Genomic DNA, 24,243 nt, shown 5'->3' with positions numbered 1-24,243 from the left:
GCCTTCCATGGGAAGAAGGGGAGTGCATAGAGCATTTCACTTTCCAGTGGCTTTTTGCCAGGAATCAGCATGGCTGACACAGCTAGAAAAGGAGTGGGCTCAGTCTGTTGCCCAAGCAGTGTAGGCTGTGTCACTCCTGCTTCCCACTTCCCCTCTCCCCACATCCACTGTGAGGTCGGGGAGTGTGTCGAACGCTGTCATTCTGCATTTATTTGAATATCTTCACACTTCATTCAACAAAACAGATTTTTCAAAAATAAAGTGCCCAGTGGAGCCAGGCCTTTGGGAAGATAAATGCATTTCTGTAACATCTCATCACAATGAAGCGTGTGACTGGCACTTTCACTGGGCTGGAAGTTATCAGCACGACTAGCACTTCTTACAGAGAAGTAGCAAACTACAGACCATTTACCACAACACTCACTTGAAATGTAGCATCTGACGTTAAATTTTGTTTTGTTGGTTTTTTTGGTTGGTTTTGGTACTTTTTTATACAAAGTGACAGAATAAAAAAACCCAGTGAGTAATAGAGAACTTGACAACAAAAATGGTAGAAAGAATCAGATGGTCTGTACCTGATTGTATGGAAGCAGCATCTCAGCAAAGTGCAGGCTCATGCATGGCAGCAGCTGCCACTGCATATACTGGCAGGGATATTGCACAGGTTTCAGAGCACGACCTAAGGATTGTGCTCATATGCTCTATATTGCATGGTTCACTTAATGGCTTTTGCTAAGCGAGTAAACAAGCAGGTAATCTAAGTGCTATCTTTGCTAACCAGACATGTGGAAGGCCAGGCTATACTGTAGTGCATATTCCCCCTACAAAACAACAGGTTTGGAGCATGTAAAATAGATACAAGCATGTCTTCTCAACTGGGGCCATGCCTGGGTGTCTGTGTGGAAAACAGCCTCTGTAAGCCTGGGATGGGCAATTTTACAGGTCACAGATGTGTAGCCCTGTCCCAGCCTGGGCTCAGAAAGCAGCTTCATGTTGATGCATTGGCTGCAATCTTTCTGTGGGAGTTGGGAGAAGTTTTGGCTGCAGCTTGACCCCCAACAGAGGGGGAAAGGGAAGGGGAGGGGGCTTGCAGCTTGGTAGTGCAAACCACAGTGGGTAGAGCCACCTGGCATATGACTTCCACCATGGGTCTGGGCTGTTATGGGCTGAGTACTTGGGGGCTGGCCTTGATGTACAATAGGAGGAAGACGCAGTCCTCACACAGGTGACTCACAGGCTATGCAAGGCACAGCCCCAAGCAACGCTGGGTGTGATGTGGGCAGGTAGAAGCAGCACAAGAGGAAGGCGTTGCTGCCCCAGTCCAGCATTGGGTTTTGGCAGTTCGGGTTCAGTTGGCCTTTTGGTCCCGCAACGCTCACTACCCTCCTGGCCATAGCAGGAGACACCCTCCAGTACTGCTCCTGGGAGAGGAACACCTCTGGCGAGTCTCCTGAGGGTGCGGGATGCCAAGTGCCTGTGGAGCTAACCCTTCCCCTCCACCCAGCCCTGTTCCAACAGCTAGTCACTTTTTGCCTCCTCCAGGATCTGGGGCAGGTTCTGGTCCTTGCGGCTGGCAAGGGGCTTGACTGCACTGCTGTAGTCCTGAATGGCTTTTGGCTCGTTGGTGTGGTATGAGCCCTTGTAGCGGTGATAGTAGAGATACAGTAGCACCAGTAGGCCACCAAGGAGCAGCAGCAGAAATATCACAACTGGAAGAGGAAGGAGAACAGCGCTAAGCATAGTGGCAGGGCTGGGGGCCTGACAGCAGGGTGTGGAGGGCACCCAAGACTTTGAGCCATAGTCCAGCACTGCCAGGGCCAAAAGGCCCTGCTTGTAGTTGGAAGGCACTACTCCCCCAGCCCCTCTGCTCTTTGGCCATGTCCTACCCTTGAGCAAATTGGGCTAGTGCCACACCAGCATGGGGCCTGTGCAGAGCCACTCCACAGGGGGAAGAGGGCAAAGGCTGTTAGATGGGTTTGAACACAGGGAGTCACTTACATCCAATGATGATCCCAATCCAGCCGTCATCATGCACATGAGGGAACTCTGCAAAAGACAAAGCAGTAGCTGCAGGGACAATGCTGAAAGGTGACAGGGCTGGGCTGTCATGACAGCACCAGCAGCTGGCTGGAGCAGCTTGATAGGGAGGAGCCAAAAGCTGGCATCAAGGGAAGGATCTGGGGATGTTCCTTCCACTACCAAGCCCCTCTCATGAGCACAGTCCAGACCAATCCCATACCAGCACACTCCCCTGGCTTGCCCCAGAGAGTCCCACCAAGACAAAGAGGGCAGTGCAAGTCCTTACAGTCAGAGAAAAGAACTTTCGCACTAGTGCCCCTTACTGCTGTGCCACCTGCCCTGCTTGGTGGGGAAGGGCCCTAACCCAGAGCCTGAAGAACTGGGAGTGGGGCAAGGCAACAACTCTCCAGTTTGTCCCAGAACATCTATTGGGAAGGCTCACCAGAGGCCTAGCAGAAGGGACACACCTTGGGTGTCATCCTCCTGGAGCAGAACCCAGGAGTCCTGGCTCCCAGCTCTGATCACTTAAGTTGTGCAACCTCCCCTTCCCTCACTATGGTCCAGTCTCTACCATGTTGGAGGACCCTTGTAGTACAGCTGCTCTCTAGGCTACAGAAGCACTAACAGGTGCAGTGGTGCAGACAGCCTGGCACAACCTGGTCCGAGTTTTAGAGGCAGGTGTCAAGAAAGGGCCCTACCTGTGCCCATGTACCAGGGATCCATCTCCGGGGGAATGGGCATGGTGCTGAGAGGCATGGATGCACAGTTGGACTCCACCAACTCCCCCCGGATATTGTAGTGCACCATCATGCTGCTCGGGCGGAAGATGGACTTGAGAGGCACAATGGTGTTAAATTTCACCCCTGAGAGGCAGCCGGAGAAGCCAGGTGTGTTGTACCTCTGGATCTCTAGGTCAATTACACCGGTCTCTACACAGCACAGAGAGGGAGGAGTTAATCAGTGCCCTGGGCACCTCCTCACCTTCCTGCATGAAACCAGAATTGGGAATGGCTCTAGGGAGCTCTCCTGGAGGGAAAGGGAACAGGACTGGAGGGGTACCTTTCACTGCAGCAGGGAGCATGCAGTGGCAGACCGAGGCGGGGTGGGAGGTGGGAGTGAGCCATGGCCCCTGGGCATTGGGAGGAGGGGGGCACTAGCTGGGCCCTTCAGCGTTCTTATCGTGCAACATGACTTTATTGCTACAAGAAGGTGGGGGGTGCTAATGCAAGCATTGGCCCCTGAGTGCCAGAGACCCATAGCATGTCACTGGAAGCATGGCGCTCAGCCCAAGATCTCTTGAGCATATACTGACAACCTGCTACAGAAGCACCATGTTGGCTTCTGTAGTCCCCTTGCTTTACTTGTGGCAGGTCAGGGTGTTAGGTCTTGTGGTGTGTCAGGGTTGACAGCAATTTTACTAAGAGGTAGACAGTGGATTTGTACAGGATGCTTTAGATCGGGATGATCCTGCCTCGGTCAAGAGGGTTGGACTAGGAGACTTCTTTCAGCCCTACTTCTCTAGGATTCAATGAAAGGAGGGGACCTGCCCTGATAAGGAGAATGAGCCATTCTAGCCCCTAGAGAGCAGGTAGGGGGCTTCCCAGCAACTCTGGGGTGTAGAGGAAATGTTTCCATCAGGGGCAGCACAGGAAGCAGGGAGTTCCCAGCCCTCATGGCAGCAAAGGTGTCAGGGGAGGGAAAGGAGTTGGGCCCTGGGAATAGGTCCCCGGGCCCCACTCACCCATCACACGGCCCAGATACAGGTTCTTGGGCGAGTCCAGCTTGCTGTCCACAAACAGAGAGAACTGCTGTTCCATGACAGGGAAGAAGTCCACCTAGGGACAAGGTCAAGATCACAGGCCCCATCAGCACCACCCCAGCCAGCTTCCTCTAGGGGTTAGGCCCAGAAGGCAGCTTTGCTCCCTTGACTCTACCCATCCTTGCTGGCACAAATTACAGAAGACCCAGGCAAGAAAGCTTCATTCTTTCCAGTGCCCCATTGTCCCTGCCTCCCATGGCAACTCTGTCCAGCAACAGCCCACCTACCATGGCAACATTCCTTCCATATCACCCTCTGGAGCCGATCCCCAACCTCTGGTGTCCAAATCACAGTGAAGCCCCTTTCTGCATAGTGCTGATTGGCACAGCCCTCCCAGCCTGCATAGATGGCCCCTGCCCGGTGCAGCCCCCACAAGCCCACCAGGCACCTGTGTGTAGAGCGTGCGGTGGACACGGGTGATGTTGACACGATGGGGCCTTCCATCTGTCACAGGCTTGGTGGTCAGTGCGAAGACATAGGGGCTGGTGCCCAGCTGGTACCGCAACTGCAGGCTGCCTGCCAAGGCAAGACTCAGAGTGTGATGGGGGTGCTGAGGGGTTGGGAGCTCCAGGGAGAGGTTCAGCTTCCCCTGGCTTATCAGAGATTTGTCACAGCTGTGACAGGCTGCTGAGTGCTCTGAACAGGTGCAAAGCCTCCTCTCAGGTGCCTAGCTCCTGTGTCTTGTTCTCATGCACAGGGCCCAGCTGATGGCCAGATCTGGGATTGAGGCATTTCTGGCCTGTGGATTCCAGGACACTTGGCCTGGATGGCAGAATGGTCCCTTCTGGCCTCAAGCTTTATGAGCCTGCAGACAGAGCCTCCCCACAGCAAACGGGGTCTGAGATTCCCCAAGGCCAGAAGGGAGAAAAGTGTAGCTAACAGCTCCAGCCAGGGCTCCTGAGAAGGAACGGAGCCAGCTCTGGCCTGAGGCTGCTAGGAGAGTGGGATAAAGGGGAGCCCTGAGACAGGGCAGGCAGGGCAGGGTTTGGCACCTCATCCCCCAGGCTCACCATCATCCTTGATGAGCACAGCCATGTAGTCCTTGACAAAGGAGCTGACGTAGAGCAGCACAGCAGGGGCGGAAGTGGTGCTGAAGCTGAAGCTCACCTCCTCACTTGTCAAGTTGTAGCCGGGCAGGGGCTGGCTCACAATACTGGCGAACTCATGGGTAGCATACAGTGAAGCTGACAGGATGTTGTAGCGAACCCAAGTGCCCTCCTCAAAGTAACCACCAATATCTGTGGAACAGGGGCAGGTGGCCACAGGGGCAGTAAGGTAGCCACAATGGCAGTTACACTCCTGACCCCTACATCCCAGATGCCCAAGGAAATGGGGTCCATCCCACTCCCCAGCATGCAGGTACCTCAATAGCACCTGGCCACAGTCATATTATTATACAGGAACAACATGCTTTTTCCTGCACTTTGTTCTCTGGGCTGGCACTTGTGCCATGGATACCCCTGGCTAAGCCCTCCTGCCCAAACCATCATAGCCCTCACCTTGGCTTAAGGCCTAGCAGCTGCACCCTACAACTCCTTGCCTACCCCCACCAACTCTTCTCCTGTCCTGGCCCTCACTTCTGGCCTCTTAAGTTCATAGGTGTGACTCCACAACTCAACCTGTCTCTATCCCCACACCCATGGCCCAGGCAGCACTGACCGCGGTTGCAGAAGGGCCCGTCGAAGGCAGAGATGCTGCAGTTGCAGGTGTAGTGGCTGTAGCGCTCCACACAGAGCCCGCTGTTCTGGCAGGGCACCCGTGGGTTCTGGCAGTAGCCGGTACAGTTCACCCGCACGCCCTCCGTCTCATTAGCCTTGCCCTCCAGGTTCAGCGTCACACCATTCATGCGCAATCCCCGCAGGCAGCCCAGGAAGGGACGCAGCTTGTGCTCAGCTGCCCCTGGCACCAGGAAGACAGCGTAAGCACAGGCACAAGCCTCCTCCAGCACTGGGTTGCCAGACAACTGGTGCTACCAGAGTGGGGTTGGCCCCTGACCTGTTTCCTGGCAGAAAGAGTTAGATCATGCAGGCTGAGTTCTGTCTGCCCCTCAGTGGGGTCACCCCGTTCCTAAGCCAGGGCCAGGAGCTCCCTGACCCTCCCTAGTATCCTCTGCCCCAGAGCTCAGGGTCCTGGGAACACCCTGGTGCCCCAGTCACTTGGAGGGGCAACCATTCTCACCTGAAAGATGGGAAAACCAAAGGACTGAGAGAAGGGCCACAACCAAGGTCACACAGGGAGTCAGAAGCAGAGTGTGGGGTACAGCCCAAGTGTCCTAGGTCCCAGCACCTCCCCCAGCTTTCACCAGTAGTCAGTGCTGCAGCTTGGTTAAAGACAGACCCTACTACGGCAACCCAGGGGATCCCTTTGCCTTGCCCCAAACCAGTGTGCCAGGGCTGGGACTTCTAGGGCTCAGTGGGACACCTTCTGCCTCTGAAAAGTAGCTGCAATTGCTGTTATTTGCTTCTGCACAAGGAGGAGTGAGATTATGGGGCGGTGGGAGATTTTCTAAGAATTTCTGGCGAGATTCTTTTGGTAATCTGCCAGCTCTGAGAATCCCACAGATGGGGAGGCCTCAGTGGGGCACAGGTTCCAGCCTGAGGGGGTGATGGGGAAGGGTTTCTTGTTTCCCTGCACTCACCAACATGAAGGGGCTTGTCAAACTCCAGCTGTACGTAGGTCTGGGGTGGGGCTGCCCGCACAACCCAGGGCAGCTCATCTACTCGCAGTCGCACCATCTTCACATTGAGCTCGGCCTGCACCCAGTGCCACTCGTCATCATTGAAGGGGAAGATGGAACTCACTGTCAGGTTCTCGTGGCCATTCCCAATGTCATAGGCAAAGAGCACATTCCTGGTAGCTGCGCAAGGAGGAGACTTCAGTTCCCAGGAGGCCTCCATGCCACTGCTCCCAGCCCTGGGCTTCTTACTGAAGAGGCCCTAGTCCTGGCTCTTCCCAAAACCAGCTCCCTCCTATTCTTTTCAGCTAGCCCTGTTGTGCCAACACTGCAAACTCAGCCCAGAGTCTCCCCACTCTAGCCAAGCTCTGGCCGTCCCATCAGAGCCCCCAACCGTGCCGAGGCAGGCCCAGCCATTTACTGTTGAGTTCAACACGGATATAGTTCTTGTAGCCCGAGTTCTCCAGGAAGACGCCAGACAAGGAAGTGGTTTTGAAGTAGAAGGAAATGTCAAGGCTCTGGTTGACCTGGAAGGTGGGGAAGAGCAGGACGGTGCCTTTGTTGAAGGAGACTGTGTTCCAGGTATTCCCTGCAAGAGACGGGAATGTCAAAGCTGGGCCCTGCACACTGTGCCCAGCTCGTAGCTAGACCAGCAACAGGGACCCAGGGGCTGGCCCTGTTCCCTGTAGAAAGCCCCAGGACTCTGTGACTCCTGTCACCACCCAGCCACGGCCCTTTCCTCCACAGCAAGCACTCACGGTCTCCGTAGCACCGCAATGGCCCCAACAGGAACTGGGCCTCAGAGCTGGATCGGTTGGTATCTCCAACCACAACCTGAGTGACAGGTAGGTGATCCACGAAGTTCAAGAGTCCCTTGTCTACCCTCCTGCAGCCAGAGCCAGTGGGGCAGGGGAGTGGAAATGGGAGAAGCTAGCATCACAATGGAGCTGGGGCCAACTCCCAGCACACCTTCTACGGTATTACTCTGGCCTACTGTCTGCCTGCCCATAACCTAAACCAAGCCAGCCTACATTCCTGCGGTGTCCCAGTCTCCCATTCCCCAACCTTCAATACTGCCTCAGCCTATCCCCAGATGCCCCATACTAGTGCAGCCTAATCTCCCTGGCTATCCTGTACCAAACTGCTGGTGCTGTCCCCCAGCAACCTCTTCTTTGGCCATTATCTTTCCCAACTGCTCTGCTGACACCTCATGCTGCTTCACTCCTCCACAGTAGCCCCTCCTGGTTCCTCCACCACAGTCACATCCTGCTGCCCTGCCCAGTTCCTCCAGCCCTGTGTCCACCAAGCCCTTCCCTGGTCCAGGGGTGTGGGGCTTACCAAAGGGCATGGTCAGCATCACAGTTGCAGAAGAACCTGGAGTCAGCACAGTTCTTGTCCAGGCCACAGGCACAGCGCTGGATGCCCGGGCGTGAGCCTCCCCAGTAGTAATGGCGCTGGTCATGGCGGCCCATCCAGAAACTGAAGGGCAGCCCAGCTGGGGACAGGATGCAGAGATGGAAGGTGAAGGTTGTGGGCCTGGAGTTACTTGGTGCCAAGTGCAGGGCAGCCTCAAGGGAGCAGTACTGTTGTGCAAGGAGTGCTGGGCAGACTAAAGGGGGCATGGCAGTACCAGGGCAGCAGACTCTACCCAGAGGGAAGCATTGTCCTGTCACCCAAGGGCAGCCCCACAAGCTATATGGCCCCTGTCTCAAGATAGGGGCCAGGGCAGGGCCAGGGGCATTGTCAGCCCTCCACACCCACTGGCACACAGTGATGTGGTGACCCAGCCCCCCTCACACCCTTGCCCTTCCGGGCCCACTCCCCTCACTGACATGGTAGCAGTGACTTTCCTACAGCAGACATGCTTGCATGCACTTGCCCATGGCACACTCACAGGGTGTGTTGAGCAGGCGGGAGTTGTAGCAGGAGAACTCAATGCGCTGCTCGCAGTATTCAGAGGCATTGGCCAGGGCTGACACTTCAGCCCATGAGGCATTCCAGTACTCCACTGCCCCCAAGAAAGGCCGGTCCACACTGGAGCCTAACACCCGTGTGGCATAGTGCCGGTTGTGCCGGATGATGGTCCATGCTCGATCCTCTAGGGAAGGGCCAGAAGCCCCTGTGAGAACAGACTGGGAGCTCCTGACCCCCAAGCTTCCTACCTTCACTTCAACCCCATCCCTATCACCCCAGTCCCCTCATCTTCATCGTATCCCTGCTTCAAGGTCCATCTGGGGAATGGGCTGTCACTCCCTACAGCCTCACCACAAAGGACAAAGTCATACTGTTTCTGATGTGGAAACCCTTCCCCTGGAACTGGGCTGAGACCACATACACAGGTGGTACCTGTGTGTTTCCTCCAAGGGAGAGGCTCCAGATCCAGTTCCTGAACCTCCATCATAGGGCTAGATGGGCGAGGCCTGGCTTGGAGGGGAAAAGCTCCATGCCCTGTTCCCCACCCTTACAGCCGGCTAGTCCCCCTGGCCTGGAGCTGGATAGGGACCTTGTGCTCCATTTCTGGAACACAAGATCCTTGTTGCCACTTATTCCCAGTACCTCTCATATCGCAGTACACAGTGAAGGGCTTGAGGGGCCCACTGCCATCAGGGTCAATAGTGTAGTTCCCAGCTGTTTTCCCACTGAGCCGATATGCTTCACATGACTCTTTGTAAACAGCTATAAAGAGGAACCAACAGGCTGGGTTAGAATAGCAAGGACATTGGGCAACTTGTCAGGGGCTGGGAATGGCTTCATGACAAACCCAAGTCCCCATCCCCAGGGGCTCACGTTTGTGGCAGGTCTCTCCCTGATATCCCGTCAGGTCACAGATGCAGATGAAATCATCCCAGGACTGCAGGCAACGACCACCATGCTCACAAAGATTGGGGGTGCACCTGGAAGGAGCAGAGGCAGGGGAGCAAGGGGGGGACTAAGCTCAGACACCCTGTGCCACCCTGATGCCTACTGAGACAATCTGCCAATGCAGGGGGTATATGGAGCAGGGACCCCCCTCAACAAGGTTTACAGCTACCCAGGCTAGGCAATCTGCTCCAACTTCCACTATCAGCAGACCTGCACCAAAGGAAACTGTTCAGGTAGGCAGCACAGCATAGTGTGGAGGACAGGAAAGGTGATTCTCACTGCTGGAGGCAATGAGGTCCACAGAGATGCAGTAACTCACCCAGATAAGTCAGTGACAGGGCAAGGACAGGAGTCCAGGTCTCTTGAGTTTCTCCCATCCCCACTGCAATGGGTACCCCTTTGTCTTCCTTCTTCTGGAGGAGGGTAGCAGTGGGGAGGCTTGCCTTTTATGGGCAAGCCAGCTGCTTCCAGCTCCCCCATTTCAAAAGTATGTAAAGACCAAGCTAGAGCAGAGCAGTCAGTTGCTCTCTGCAGGCAGCCCCTAGTCAGACAGGCTGTGGGGCAGTGGGCAGAGTAGTAAATCTAGGCAGCTGTGGTCAGGGCCAAAGGCCACGTGATTGAAGACACAAGGTTGCTGAAACACTCCACCCCAAGCTGAAATAGTAAGAGTACATGGCAGTGCTAAACAACCCTTCTATTTAGCCACTACACTCCTGTCCCTTTAAGGGCTGGCAGAACTGAAGGAGAGCCAGACCAGTAATACATCTTAAGGGGCACAAGCTGGGCTCAGAACAGCTGCCTTGTCCGTCCGTCCGTCCGTCCATCCATCCATCCATCCATCCATCCATCCATCCATCTGATGTGGTACCTGTCTGTGATGCCACACATATCAAAGAACACATCCGAGTACTTTCCCAGGCGGTGATATTTCAGTAACTCCAAGTCCACAGGCTGTGCGTCCACACTGATCATCTGCAGGCAGCCATGGAAAGTAGTCTGGTTTGATAGGCAGCCAGTGATGGAGGCAGGCTTGGGGCAACCTGGATTATTGAGAAGACAGATGGAGACAGGGAGAGTGCTGACAATGGTCTGAACCTCCCTTGGCTCTGCCCTACCTCCTTTCATCCCCTCTAGCCTGGGCCACTCACCCCCAAAGAAGTACTGGCTCCCAGTGCGCAGCTGGAAAGGGTGCGCCACACGGAACTCTGCCCCATCATCATCATCAATGGTTACCACAGCTGAGCCATCCCGTGCCACCAACAGCACTGAATGCCAGAAGCCATCATTGAGGCGGTACCCTGGAAACAAGGAAGAGTTGTATGTAGGGTTTGTTGATGGGGGACATGGTGGGCAAACCGTCTGCTGGCCCCAACAGTCCCCAGGAGCCTTCATGCAACCAGCAGCAAGAATGGGAGACAATTCCCTGCCAAAGCCCTGGGCCTTCCAGTACAAGTCCCTGACAGACAGGCCTCATGGGCCCCCAGCCTCCTTTCCCAAGCTCCTGTACCTGCTGCAAACTCCAGCTTCTTTTTGCCAGGCTGGGTAATGGAGACATTGATCTGGCCCTCACTCAGCACCATCTCCAGGGAGCCCAGGCGATCAGCAAAGCTGGTGTACATCAGTAGCCCCACCGTATCCCAAGAGCGGAACTTGAAGCTGACAGACATACGGTTCCTGCGTGGGATCCCCGGTACCTGCAGGTAGTTGTTGATGCCTGCGAAGGTGATGGGTGCGTAGGGTGGGTTCTCGCAGTAGTGGCCGACGCGGCCCTGGAAGCAACCACACAAGACCCAGTGAGAGCCACATGTAACAGAGCACTGGTGGCTCCGGTTACTTTAACAAGAAAAGCTGCAGCTAGAGAGGCCAAGCAGTGGAGAGGCCTATCAGGGTAAAGGGTTGCACCTGCTCTATGCCTAGAGTGAGCTCACTGCAAGGGAATAGGCAACTGGAAACCTGAAGCCATGTTAGGAAATCACCTGACCAGAAAGTGGCTGGATTTGAAACAGGCAAGCCCAGGACCTGAGTTGGCCAGGAAGCTGGCTCTGCAGGCTGCTACATAAAGAGCTCTGGGCCAGAAAGACTGCTGGGGAATACCAGGCTGACTTTAGAGCTGCTTTTAGTACTGCCAGCCAAATACCAGTGCCTTACAAAAGGACCACAACCCTGGGTAAGGGAAGACCTGGCTTCAAGGTAGCTAACTACTGTTGTTGAGTGGCTACACCTAGGGCAGGTTAAGTTTGCTACAGCTTATTATTGGTGATTTGAGAGGGACTGTGAGGAGTGGTGGGAGTTTTGTTTTTTTTGGAGGTCCCATTAGTGCCCTAGGGGCACCTGATGACCTTGAACCCTGCTAGGGCTCAGCCAGAGCCTGGAGTGGGGCAGTGTGTGGGGCATCCAGAACCCAGCAGGCAGGGGCCAGGGGCCTAAGAGGGCAAGACTAGAATTGGTGCCTAGAAGCCAGGTCTAATACAGTGGGCCCAAGCTAGAAGGTTCAGCTAGAGAAAAGGGGTGGAGGCTGAAGCCCCAACAGGAGAGTGATGGTACAGCAACACCTGCAAGGCATGGGCATAGGTATTGTGGAGGACAGAACCCAAGCAATTGGCCCTTAAAGGCAGTGACTGTAAACACCTGTGGTCACAAGGCCACGATCAGGCTTGGGAAGCCCTAGGGCAGCCTTCCTGGTTTCTAAAAGACTATAACATCAAGGTCTGGTGGGTGAGTGAATGGGAATGCACCCATGAAAGACAAAAAACCAGGGGGCATTGTGGCCACCAAGACCTAGTCCCCTAACCCTGACTCAGTGGCACCATAGCCACGTATCTTGCTGCTGTGAAGAGGGGCAGGGACAGGGGGTTACAGCCCAGCTACTTCCTGACCCAGGAGACTACCCCACCAGCCATGGAGAAGGTGGCTGGCATTGCTGGAGCTGGGCAGGGCTAGCAGACAGGAACTCTGCTCTTCACTCCTGTCTGGCATAGGTCTAGACTCTAGGGCTGTGTTTCCAAGGGTGCAGGTAGCTCTTCCCCTTCCTGATGGGGGTGAGGTGATGCTCCCAGGGTAGTGCTGACTACAGGATGAGGCTGGGGCCACTTCCTTGCAAGAAGGGATTCAACCCCCTAACAGAGGAGTGGGGTAGGGCACAGGTCTGCTATCACGTGGCTGACATGGACAAGACTCGGGTACAGATCTTCAAGGCACAAGTACCTTAACATCCTCCTGACTCTGGAAGGCCCCCCCGAGTGGCTGCCTACTGGCATGAAGGAGGTTCTGGGACTGAGGAGACTGTGACTGAATGGAGTTCGGCGAGATGCCAAATGCCTATAGTTATGCTGGGCTGGTCCCTCTTCCAGTACTGGGCAGAAAGCCACCTTTGTTTCTCCCCCCAAAACTCTGCACTGTGACAATATGATTAGGATGGGCCCAGCAGAGGATACACACCTTTACCCTATCTTTTTAAGTAACCTGAGCTGGGTCCATTACTGAAGGAGGGGGGAAACCTGTTCCCTCTGCCTACCTGACTAATATCACATACCTGGGTGAGGGGCTTCCCCCATGGTGGGCTAGAGTCTGCTCAGCAACTAGTGATGTATTTCAAATTGGTTGGCTGACAGTCAACAGGTGCTGGCCTCCATTGGACTAGGTAAATGAGGTCACATGGGCTATAAGTGAAGGATTGCCCAGGAGGAGGGGGCAGCAGACATGAGGGTGACTCAGGGACAGAGAAGAGCTGGACCATCTGAAACTTGCTCTCTCTCTCTCAAAACGCATGATCAAGGAACTGCCTGCCTCCAGAGGGAATCTCCACCTGCCTCTGGATGATATTTGTGAGTAAGTTACCAGAGATATAACCAGATACATAGCTTGCAGTAACTCAAATGCATGATCAAAGGCTACCTAGCCAGGGGAGTTTGCTCTATGGGATTTCTCTGATATTGTTCTACCCTGTACCCTATTCTAACCCTACCCCTTGTAAGCAATAAAGGTCTCCTTTGTACCTAGCATGGGAGACTTATTGGGAGTGGGTCTAGATTATGCCTTGAGGTCCCCTTGGTTCGGCTGACTAAGGGAGACCTCTACTTGTGCTTCCGACTGAGAGAAGCATCCCAGCTTCTTGAAGTGAATCAAGTACCCCTGAGGGCTACTAGGCCTGTGTTTCCCAGGGTGCACAGAGCCAGAATTAAGTCCAGAGCCCTGGGTGGTGGCAGTGGAACCCCCAGGCTAGCGGGTGTGCTCCAGGAAGGGGTCGGTCAGACGTGAGGCACCCCCAGGGAGGCACTCGGAGCCTGGAAGATGGTCGGGCGCAGTGAGGTGGGTGGCTCAATGCAGGAGCGCCCCGTACTGGCCCGCCACAGACATAGTCTCGGAAAGGCACCCAGAGCCCTCAACCACCCTCTGCTCATCATCACAAGAGCTTGGAGATTGTGAGGGATTTCTGCTGAGCTTGGGTAACAGGGCATGGGACTATGGAGAGCCCTGCAGAGAGGCAGTTGACATGACAACCTTCCCTGGCTACTCGGATGTATGGGCTCATTCAGGCTGTGGGGAGCAGCTGTGACCTATGTGAAGCCCTCAGCAGCAGTGACCCATCTGAAGCCCCCATGGTGAGCTCACTCCCCCTCACTCCTGCTGCCTAGTGACAGTAGCCGATGGCTCCAGGCCCAAGACGACCTTTCAGGATTGATCTGGGGTGGTTCACCGAGTGCTAGGCTGGCCAGCTACTGGCACTGGGCCAGCTGTAGCCTCAGCCTTATCACTGAGCTCAGGCTGATGGCCCTCATCCTTGTAGTCAGAGACTCTGCCATGCAAAAGGTCCCCAGGCCCAGGTCAAGGGGCAATCCAGGGTTCTCTTTTCCCAGCTGCCCTCTCCCAGTCTTCCAACCTCTTCTCCCTGCCCAAGCCCCTCACCTCAAAACGGATGTTGGACTTCTTCCTGCGAGCCAGATCAGCAATGTGGGCACCATTGAAGTAGATGTTCTCTATGCAGCCCCGGAAGTTCTGCCGATAGACCAGCCTCTGCTTCTCCTGGTTGACCACACCCCCAAAGAACACCTGTGGGGAAGCAGGGACACAGGACTGGGGCACTGCTCACCGTCTGCATGGATGGGATGGGATAGCATGCCTACCTTGCAGGGACCAGTTCCCATTCTCTCCTCAGCTGGGTTGGGGAGCTCTGTCTAACTGGGCTGAGCTATAGCCTGGTCCCCCCCTTTCCCCAGTCCAGGTGTATCCCCCTCATTAATCCACACCCAGCTCAGAGTAGAGATCTCCCATAACAGAGGGAGGGCCTGGTTATGATCTGCTACTGGCTTATCTCCAAATCTTGGCTTAGACGGCATCACATGGTACAGGCTGAGCTGCCTGCAGCTGTTGTTCCAGCAATATAAGTTGTGTCTGACCCCTTTGCAGCTGCTTGTGGGAAAGATGTTGCCAGGGCTTGGAGCCTAGGCAGAGCTATGAGCTGAGGGGGGAAACACCCCTGCCACTATAACCAAGTCTCCCCTGCAGGGACCACCATACTGCTCTGGCTGTACTCTGTAGCAGGAAGCATCTCCACCTGCTCCAGCTGCAGCCCCCACCCCCACCCCACCTGCCAGAATGGCTCACCTCGGTGTCAAGGTTCAGCTGGTCAAAATCCCCATTGCAGCGGAAGTGTTTGACTTCCCCATCCAGGGTCAGGTTGACATGTTGGCCGTAGCGGTCAATATGCAGTGAATGCCAGTGGTGGTCATCCAGGAGACTACCCACTGTCACTGTTGTGTGCCCCTCACTGGAGTGCAGTGGGCTGCTGCCTAGGGAGGACAGTCAGTCATTCTACTGTCCATAGGGGTGGGTGCTTAGACAGCACTCTGCCCCACTGCTGCTGAAAGCTCACCCCTACCTGTTAGCCCCCAACCCCTCAACCTGACAGAGCACTACTACCACTGTCCCTTGGGATCCCTGAGGCTTACCTAAGCTGATGTGCAGTACCAGCTGGGCCTGTTTCAGCTCTACAGTGATGTAGTCACCCTGTGAGCCCTCCCCGTGCATCAGCACCCCGTCCCGCTCCAACGTCTTGAAGTTGAAGGAGATGGTGTCCTGAAGGGTGCTGACAGTCTTGCCTCGGAATCGGTAGGAGATGGCATCATCCCCATCAAAGTAGAGCACATCAGACCCTGGGTGATGAAATCTGGCATGAAATCACAACTCCACCAGGGACACATGACCAAATCGCCCACACCCCATTTCCACCCTCCTGCCAGAGACTTCATTTGTCTGCCCCAAGGACAGCCCAGCAGAGAGTAGATTCCTTGTTACCTTCTTGCCACAGCATTGAGACTGGTTCCCATTTTTGGTCAGCCGTACACAAGTCCTGTATTCCCCCACCTGTCTCTGCACCCACCCAGAGCAGATCCAGCCCTCAGACAGGAGACCACCAAGAAATAGGCTGTGTGACATGACAGGATTCACAGAAGCTTGGGTCATGGGAAATCAAGGCTTTTCAATCCTAACACAAGAAGCCTAGCTGCAGGAACCACCCAACCTAATGCTTTGTTGACTGTGCAAGACAGATCCCATGATGCTGAACTGACCTTACATTATGGGTTGAGTGCTGAATCAAGGGGCCCAGCGCACAAGTCGTAGAAGCTTTAGCCTGTCACATGGCCTCTCAACCAGGACACGGGTGAGCAAAGGCTGGGAGTGCCCAGGGCAGAGAAACAGATGTCCAATGATGCTTGTAAATGCTGCCAGCAGATCCTGCCTTACTCCTTTTGTAAAGCTTTTACTGGAATGAAAAAGGCCCTCTGGCTTACGCTTTTTAGGACCATGTGAGACCATGTGATCCCTGGGCAACTGCACCTCCCAGGCCTTGGCATCTGTGAATGCAGTGTTTGAATATTCTGCAATAGCAGCTGCTTCCCTCAAGGTGTAATTTCCTTTGGGAATCTCACTTCTGGAAGAACTGTGCTAGGTTTCAAACCACATGGGAGACATTTACAAATGGCTGGTGCAGGGCCCAGCCCATGCCATGCTTCTCAGGACAAATCAGTGTTGAAGGGTCAGGACATAGGTGACGTACTGGGGGGTGGGGAACATGCCCCGCCCCACCCCTGATGTCTGCACCAACAGCAGGGTGCAGGCGCTGATGGCAGGGCTACAGCCTGGCCAGAGCCAATGCCTAGCGGCAGCAGCACACACTTACCCCATCCCCACCCCCCACCCCCCTCCCCCCCACTGCCAACACTTATGTATTGCCTATGGCAGGGGTTCCCAACCTTTTTATGCCGAGGACTGGCAAACCTCGGACTGAAAGTGACCGGCATACTGCAGGGAGGCAGACAACTCTTTTTTATAATCAGTATAAAAAAGGGTTGGGGCTGCCCGTCTGCAGTATGCCGGTCACTTTCAGTCCAAGGTTTGCTGGTCTGCAGTTTGCTGGTCCAGCAGCCAGCCCTCCTGCGGACCAGCAGCCAACCCTTTGCGGCCTGGCACCAGGCAGCAGCCCAGGGGTTGGGAACTCCTGGCCTCTGCGGTTCCATGATGCGACTCACCTGCTTTGCTCCAAGATTGATACATGCACTGCAGTTTCCAGAAGGTGGGGCTGCAGTTCAGCTCTGGGGGCATCACAGAGCTGAATGAACTCCCCTTCATTTTATCCCCAGTCACCTGCAAGCCCACTGGCTGTGCTTAGCCTAGACTGTGATGGGTACCAAGGAAGTGATGTGGCTCAAGGTCAAGCCAGCTCTCCAGTTTACTGACCTCACATCCCCCACCTCTCCATAAATCTTAGATTCTCCTGTGCAGGGGCTAAGACCTTCTTCCTGCTGCTCTGCTCTGGGGTGAGATGAAGCACCTGTGCAAATGGCCAGGCAGGGCCAGCCCCATCATCCTGTCCCAGCCCCTCAATCCCTAGGGCCCACTCACTCACGGTAGGGGCAGCCATAGAGGCCCAGGCGTAGCCCAATCTTGCCACTGGGGTTCCAGCCCACTGGGATGATGCGGAGGTAGCGAGCCAGGATGGGGTAGTGCAAGTCATGGATCACCACACCGCTCTCATTCACGTTCCCAAAGAATGTCTGGGGAAGAAGGCCCAAGGTCAGCAGAAGCCCTGCACTCATGTGACAGCCAACAATCACCTCCTTCCAGGGCAGTCACACCCCCAAGCTCTGGCACTGTGCCCCTCTGTTTCCCTCGCTAGCTCTTCCTCACTCACTTTCACCAGTTGTGACAGGAAACACAGGAAAGCCCAGGAGCTGAGACTATCCAGCCCATGTGCCATACTCAGCTGCCTTTGAGGAAGGCGTAAGAGCCCAGAGTAAGTCACGGCCCCTCCATTTGGGCCCTTCCTTGTCCAATACCCAGAAGCTGGTTTCAACTGGAATCAGGAGGCATACTGTCCCCCTGCACTGACTGTGGTCATCCCAGGCCCCCAGAGTGTCAGCCCTGCAGAGGCTTACCCTGGCTGCCCTCTGTGGGTCATGTGCTGTGGGTCATATGTGGGGGGAAGCTTTTACCTGCCCACCCATTCCATTTCAGGAGCTGGGAGGGGGAAGACAGCTGCTCCCCAGCTCCTGACAGATGGACTCTTTTCACACGCCAATGGGAGCACTCCAGCACATAGCAGGGAGTCTACAGGACCCTCTGACTCCCAGGAGGGGACAGTAACAACATCATACCCAGTTGCTCCCTCGCTGAAAGAAGGGCTTCCAGCTGCTTGGGTGGTCTCCATACAACACAATGTAGTGGGTAAGCCAGTCACGTGTGTTGTATGTCCCCTGCGTAGCCACCGCATTGATCATGTGCTTCTGCATCAAGTCAATCTGGAGCCAAGGCTGCTTGTCCCTGGGGTCCGGAGACCAGCCACTAGTGCCTGCACAAGGAGGAATGGTTAGAGTTCAGCCCCATAGCCCAACCTGGCTTTGCCTGCTCAGCCCTCTGTGCTTCCAAGACCAGTGGCTCCCTCCCACTTCACTGCTCAGGGCAGGGCCCCCTCATCCTAGATGCAGAGGTATGGGTTCCACAGCTTCGAGGCTGTGGTCAGAGCTGCTCAAGGCAGCAGGGGCAAATGCTTGAGGGGCTCTACATAGCCCCATTTCAGGAGCGTGTCAGGGCAGCAGGGGTGGTCCCAGAGGGTCCCTTGCCACACTCTGTTGGGACCCCAGGACCATTGCTCAAGGTTTTGAAGACCAGGCAGCTTGTTTGGTCTTTGGAAGAGAAGAACAAGGAAGAAATTCCCTGGGAGCCTGGCTCTCATTCTCAGGCCTTCTTGCTATTGCTGCCTGCAACATGCTAGTGCCCTGGAAACTCCCAGGGCCTCAAGTTAAAGGTTGGGATCCCAACCCCAGGGAGGTGGACAAGACTCACTGTAGAGCCGGGCAAAGCCAGGTGTGTAGAAGATGTTGTATCTGGAGGAAGCACCAAGGGACGAAGAGTACAGGGGAGCGACCAGCTCATCATAACAGTGCCCTGTGGGGGAGAGGCTGTAGTTAGTCTGGGCAGGGCAGCTTTGGCACATCCACAACACTTCTCACCTCCTCCCAGTGACAGACTCCATAGAGAGGCCCAAGGCTGATGGGACCTGCTGCCCACCAGGGCCAGTCCCATGGCTACAGTGCTCTAGCAGGGAAGAACCTCTCCCACTGTGAGAAGTGTAGCCCATGGTCTCTCCCCCTGACATGCGTCTCAGGTGCTGAGTTTGCTCCTGTACTGCCCCCCTGACATTTTCATCAGCATCCAAGCTACACTCAACCCCCTGCATCATGCAGTCTGCCCCCCCTGTGGCACCTGCAGGCATGCAGCTTCAGCCACAGTCTTAGCCTCAGACAGCATCAGGCAACACTTGAAAAAGTCCTGTTTCAAAGTCCTTGACCCTGACTGGGGCAGGAATCTAGCCTCCCAGGACTTTGTGGGATCTGGTACTTACATGACAATGGGTTGGCTCACTTGTAGGAGAGCATGCAGCTGTGTGCACATCTGGCAAAGCAAACAAGAAGTCTCTGGCTCCAGTGGAGCATTCAGCACCTGCTCAGTCCAGAAGCAGAAGATGACCCAGGCCTACACTAGGCCATAAGTGACAGCTCCAGAGGGACATTCATGCTGAAGCCAGCCTTTGCCCAAATGCTGAAGATCCAACACTTCAGTGCACCCTTTCCTCCTGCCCCTCTTCCAACCACTATGAAGCTCATTCGAGTCTGTGGAGCAGCAGTACACCCCTGACCTGCTGTAGGCTGGTATCCCATGTAAAACATGCCATGCACACATGCCACACATACATCCCATGCACATGCCAGTCATCTTGGAGCAGAAAATCTTGTTTACTGGGACTCTGCCCCCTGTCTGAAAGGCAGGGTCCAGGCTGTGCAGGAGAGGGGGAAAGGCACATTGCAGGGACATGTGGAGCTGCCATTGGCCCAGGGGCAGGCAACAGAATGAGGATGGACTTTGCCCATTAGGTTCTAGAGGGATGCCACAGCCTGTTCAACTGAGCAAGGACAAGTGATGGGTAGCCCTGGGACCCTGGCAAGAGTGGAGAACACCCACAGGGTGGGAGCATCCCAGGCTAGTTTCCAACTGCAGAGATAGGACCACCACTGAACTGGCTTCACCCTGACCTAGAAAACCATGTCTTTTGTCCAACCCCCCATGCACTCAGCAGGCTGGACCAGTGTCAGGCAGAGGCTGCTGGTGCTGTAGGGGCTTCTAGGCTGCTTACAGACAGGGGCTTGCTACAAATGCTTCAGCACTAGACAGACTGGGACCATTGCTTTTTGCAAAACAAAGCTGGGGTGGGGGCGGGTCTGCTGTGTGGAGCTGCTGTCCCCCTCCCCCTCCCCGGTTCAACCTAGGACATGGTCTGCGCAGAGCTCCAGTTCTGCTTTGCTCACTGAAGCAGCAGAGCAGCAGCTCCCAGTTGCTCTCACTCCCGGTTTTTTCCTCCCACTGCAGAGTGTTGACACACCTCTGCAGGCATAGATGCTGCCTGCACCAGCCAGCCAGCAGCCAGCTGGCCAGTCAGCCTCCGCACTGAAGGCTCTGACATGCATGAGCAGGGGGGCAGGTGATGGGAGCCCCTCACTTAATTCTGCTAGCCCACAGGCCCAGCAAGCACTGCAGCTCAGTGCTGGAAAGGGTCTGGGCTGCTACAGCCTCTGCTTGTGGGGAGCCAGAGGCCCGGCAGGGAGGAGTCTATGCTAATTTATTTGGCCTCTGCAGAGGACTCCAGATAGGGCTGGGCTGGGCTGGGACTGGAGTGGGGCTGGACACATCTAACATCATGGAGACTGGACCCAGCCCCTGCTCTCCAGAGGCCTTGACAGAGCAGTGTACAACCCACTGCAGAGGCTTCAGCCTGGATTCCGGGGGAGGGGGGGGGGTAAATCAGCTGAGAGAGCTGTTTCCTCACTCCCTCTTCTGTGCTCCAGGCAACACTCTAGCTGGTTACATGCTACCCCCTGCCCTTATCCCTCCCTCAGTTGTGCTGGATCCAACAACAATATAGTAAGGCAAGCAGGAACAGCACATGGGATTATAGGGGGCTACACTAATTGCTCAGCCTCCAATTCCCCCAGCTTTTAAGTCATGCTCCTCTCTCAGTCCAGATGGCCCACAACCTTACCTGCTTTCTACTAAGCTGCAACGTGTAACCCTGAAACCCTCCAAAGCCCTCTGGGATGTGAGGGGTTAATTCCAGTCTGGGAGAGTCCAGGACACCCTGAGGGCACCAACCTGCATGAGCTGCAGGGGTCTTGCTATTAGTATCAGCACAAACTGTGCTTTGCCTGGGCCATGCTGGGATCCAGCGACCAGGCTCCAACACTCACCCTGACTCCAACCTAGGGGAGCAGAGTAGGGCTGCCTGGGCAGCCTGTGTAAGGGCACCTGCCCCAGCTCATGGTGAAAAGCAGCCATTGCAAGGCAGTCCCATAGCTCCTGCCATACTTCATAGGGCTGGGGCTGAGCCCTGCAGAGGGTAGACCCCCTTTCCACCCTAGAAGGTGCTTACTAGAGCCGGAAACGGGAGAACGGGAGGAGAGGAATACCTGAAGCTTACTCGAGACCCAGAGGGATTTGGCGCAAGGGCTCAGGATTCCCTGATACCCAGCTCTGTGCTCGGATCTTGGACCCTCCTACCTGGGTACTAGAGGGAGCAATGGCCACATTGTCCTGCCATCAGCTTTCCCCAGGCATTCAGCCTTGTTTCTGCTGACTCCAGGGATGCAGACAGGCCCAGATGCTTGCCTGAATTCTAGTGGTCCTGGTCAGGGAGCTAGAGCCAGGGATGGGTAATGGCAGACAGCAGGTGAGTCAGGCTGCAGCTGCTGTCTCTCTCCAGCCTGCCCTGCCAGCCCCACCTCAGTCTGCTGGGTCATCATCCACACTTGCCTTGCAGGGCACTCTGCTCCAGACCAAAGAGCAGCCACCCAAAGGGTCTCACCCACGGAGGATCTGAAGCTCTGGCAAAGCTTCCAGACCTGCAGGAAGGGCCACTCAATGACTCTCAGGGCTGGTACTCACATGCTCCTGACCCTGCCTGCTGGAGCCTGTCTCTCCTGCCCCATCACACCAATCCACCATTGCCACCTCCCCTGCCTGGCAGGCTCCGGCTCCCTCCTTCCCAGCAGCAGCCCTCACAGAAAGGCCTTGCACCCTCTCCAAATGCCAGCAGAGCACTCCCCAGGGAATGGGACAGCAGAAAGACCCTGCCTCAGCTGGAGCCCGTCCCACCCCCGCATCAGTGGCACAGCCCTGCCACAGGCCCCCCAGGCAAGGCCTACCACCCTGAGAGACCTGGAGCAGCATTACCAGCCCGCTGGGCCCCGAGGGGATGACTAATCGGGGGTCTTGGCTTTAAGCTGCTGGCACAGCCCAAGGCAGCACCTGCCTCCATGGAAAACCCAGGCAGGGCTGGGCAGGGTGTGGCCCTGGCATAAGGCCAACACCTCCAGGGCCTTCAGGAGGATGCTGTGAGGCGCAGGCGGAGGCTGGAAACGGGCCCCGCGGGGCAAGGGCGGGGTGGGCTCGGCTCAGCCAGCTCTTCTCTGTGCCCCTTGGCCTCCTCCCCGTCCCCACCCCGTGGCTGGGCAAGAGCAGGGGGCAGCAGTGGCGCTCCCCTCAGCCCCCCCGCTGGCTGGAGCCCGGGGCTGGACAGGGCGGCTGGGAGGATGCTCCGGCGCTGGGGCGGCTACCGCCAGGATGCCCCCTAGGCCCCTGCAAGCAGCAGCAGCAGCAAGGACCCCCTCCCGCCCGGCCTGAGGGGAGAGGGCGCGGGGCCACGGCTGCCGCAGGGGGGGCTCGGCGCCCCCCTCGCCCCGCCGGGGCCACGCGTGACCTTGGCAGGGTGCCGCCCGCGGCCCCGTCCGTTGCCGCAGAGCCCGGCTGCAGGGAGCCGCCCGCCGCCGCTGCAGTGCGGAGCCCCTCCGCCAACTTACGTGCCAGGCAGCCGCTGTCCCGCGGCAGGAGCCCCGCGCAGGCGGCCAGCAGGACGCAGAGCAGGTGGCTGCCCATGCTGGATGCAGCGGGAGCGCTGGCTGCCTCCTGCTCCGCCCGCCGGGCCCGAGGCTCCTCCCGCTGCCGCTGCAGCCCGCGCCGAGCCCGAGCCCGGGCCAGCGCCCCCCGCCCGCCGCGATCAATCAGCGGCTCCGGCGGGGCGGGGCAGCCTGCCCCACCTGCGGCGGCTCCCTGCCGCCCTCGGAGCACCCAGGCCGGGCACAGCCGCCTTGCGCCCACGGGCCTTGGGGGTGGCGGTGGAGAGAAGGTGCAGCCCCTGTCTTCTGCTCCCTGCTTGCTGTGGATGCTGCCAGTCGCCTGTCAGCTGGAGGGGAGCCTGGCCTGAGACACAGCAAGGGGCCCACCCAGGGGCCTGCCCCAGGCACTGTGGACCTGGCAGGGGAACCACTGTGTATCTGGGTCCGTGAAGGCAGGAGGCCTGCCAAAAGACTTTGGAAGTATCTGGGTGGGGGTGGAGGATGTTTGCCAGTTGTAAGGGCCCCTTCTGGTTCTGGGGATTTGGATCTGATTTGGCTTGGAACACAAAAAAATGTCTTTCAAAATAAAAATAAATAAATAAATGTATCTGGGGCCATGACGGCAGTTTTCCTTAAGCGTTCCCGGGGGGAGCTGTTCTTCTGGCGTGGTTCAGTACCCGCCGAGGGGTTGGGGCTTAAAGCCCACTTCATGGAAATGGGGGGCTCCTCTCTAGCTTGCTCCTGCGGCCATATGGTGGACGGCAGGTGAAACTTGGGGGCATCCGAACCCCAAGCCTCTGGGCTTGGGCCTGCACGTAGGATGCCTGGCAAATGACTTTGGAAATATGTGAAGCCCCTGGTGGGGGTGGAGGATGTCTGCCAGGTGTGGGGTCACTTACAGTTCTGGATTGACTCATGGATTTGGACTTGATTTGGCTGGGAATATGAAAAATGTCTTTAAAACAAAACAAACAAAAAAACTGATGAGGAGGCAGGGGCAGGGCTCAGGAGACCTGGGGCCGGGCAGGGGCCTTTCCCCATGTGAGGACACCCCACTTCCCCCTGTGTCCCCTAGCTATACATGCTCCAGACTGGCATGGGGTGGCAGGTGCTGGTAGCTGTGGCTGCAAGCATGGCTGGGAGTGGGGGGGTCTGAGCTGAGGAGGGGCCTGAGCCAGCAGTTTCTGAACTCTGGCAGACTGCGCAGCACCAATTTAAAATGATACCTTAAGTACTACCAGCAATTTTTTATTATATAAAGTAATTGTAATAAATTTGTTAACACATACCACTGACAGGTTGTCTGTGTACCACTGGTGGTATGTGTAGCACAGATTGGGAACCGCTGGCCCTGAGCAAGGGCCTTCTGTACCATAACTGGCTCAAGGGCAGGTCTCTGCTGCCCCAACCATGGCGCCAGGTGGACT

General features: G+C 56.3%; 1 protein-coding gene across 3 annotated transcripts; it reads right to left on the bottom strand.

The window, feature by feature from the left end:
* Window positions 1-190: 190 nt before the first annotated feature.
* CNTNAP1 (contactin associated protein 1) lies at window positions 191-22,925 on the bottom strand. Of its 3 annotated transcripts, XM_019500085.2 has the most exons (24): window positions 22,781-22,924; window positions 18,717-18,818; window positions 18,029-18,222; window positions 17,281-17,428; window positions 15,323-15,526; window positions 14,979-15,163; window positions 14,280-14,423; window positions 10,882-11,143; window positions 10,523-10,672; window positions 10,243-10,414; window positions 9,300-9,406; window positions 9,069-9,188; window positions 8,407-8,610; window positions 7,851-8,007; window positions 7,271-7,398; window positions 6,934-7,101; window positions 6,477-6,695; window positions 5,498-5,737; window positions 4,849-5,076; window positions 4,227-4,354; window positions 3,761-3,854; window positions 2,718-2,948; window positions 1,999-2,046; window positions 191-1,709 (listed from the first exon to the last, which is right to left on the bottom strand). In XM_019500085.2, the coding sequence occupies exons 1-24, from the start codon at window positions 22,854-22,856 to the stop codon at window positions 1,519-1,521; spliced, it is 3,900 nt and encodes a 1,299-aa protein (XP_019355630.1). In that variant the 5' UTR covers window positions 22,857-22,924; the 3' UTR covers window positions 191-1,518. The 3 variants fall into 3 exon arrangements, with proteins under 3 accessions (XP_019355630.1, XP_019355634.1, XP_019355642.1); XM_019500089.2 differs by lacking the exon at window positions 8,407-8,610 and having other exon boundaries at window positions 22,781-22,925; XM_019500097.2 differs by lacking the exons at window positions 17,281-17,428; window positions 18,029-18,222; window positions 18,717-18,818; window positions 22,781-22,924 and adding an exon at window positions 15,944-16,533.
* Window positions 22,926-24,243: the final 1,318 nt, after the last annotated feature.

The sequence above is a fragment of the Alligator mississippiensis genome, chromosome 4 (assembly GCF_030867095.1).
Source record: "Alligator mississippiensis isolate rAllMis1 chromosome 4, rAllMis1, whole genome shotgun sequence".
In the NCBI taxonomy this organism is placed as follows: domain Eukaryota; kingdom Metazoa; phylum Chordata; order Crocodylia; family Alligatoridae; genus Alligator; species Alligator mississippiensis.
Note: the sequence above shows the minus strand (reverse complement) of the source record. Positions and strands in the feature narration are given on the sequence as shown.

What these genes read in the sequence shown, in the direction of transcription:
- CNTNAP1 (XM_019500085.2), bottom strand. Translation starts at nt 22,856, where the DNA reads ATGGGCAGCCACCTGCTCTGCGTCCTGCTGGCCGCCTGCGCGGGGCTC. An exon ending in GGGAGAGACCTGCCACAAAC is followed by an intron (nt 9,189 to 9,299) that starts GTGAGCCCCTGG and finishes TCCTCTTTATAG; the next exon opens with CTGTTTACAAAGAGTCATGT. An exon ending in CGGGCCCTTCTGCAACCGCG is followed by an intron (nt 5,077 to 5,497) that starts GTCAGTGCTGCC and finishes CCTGTTCCACAG; the next exon opens with ATATTGGTGGTTACTTTGAG.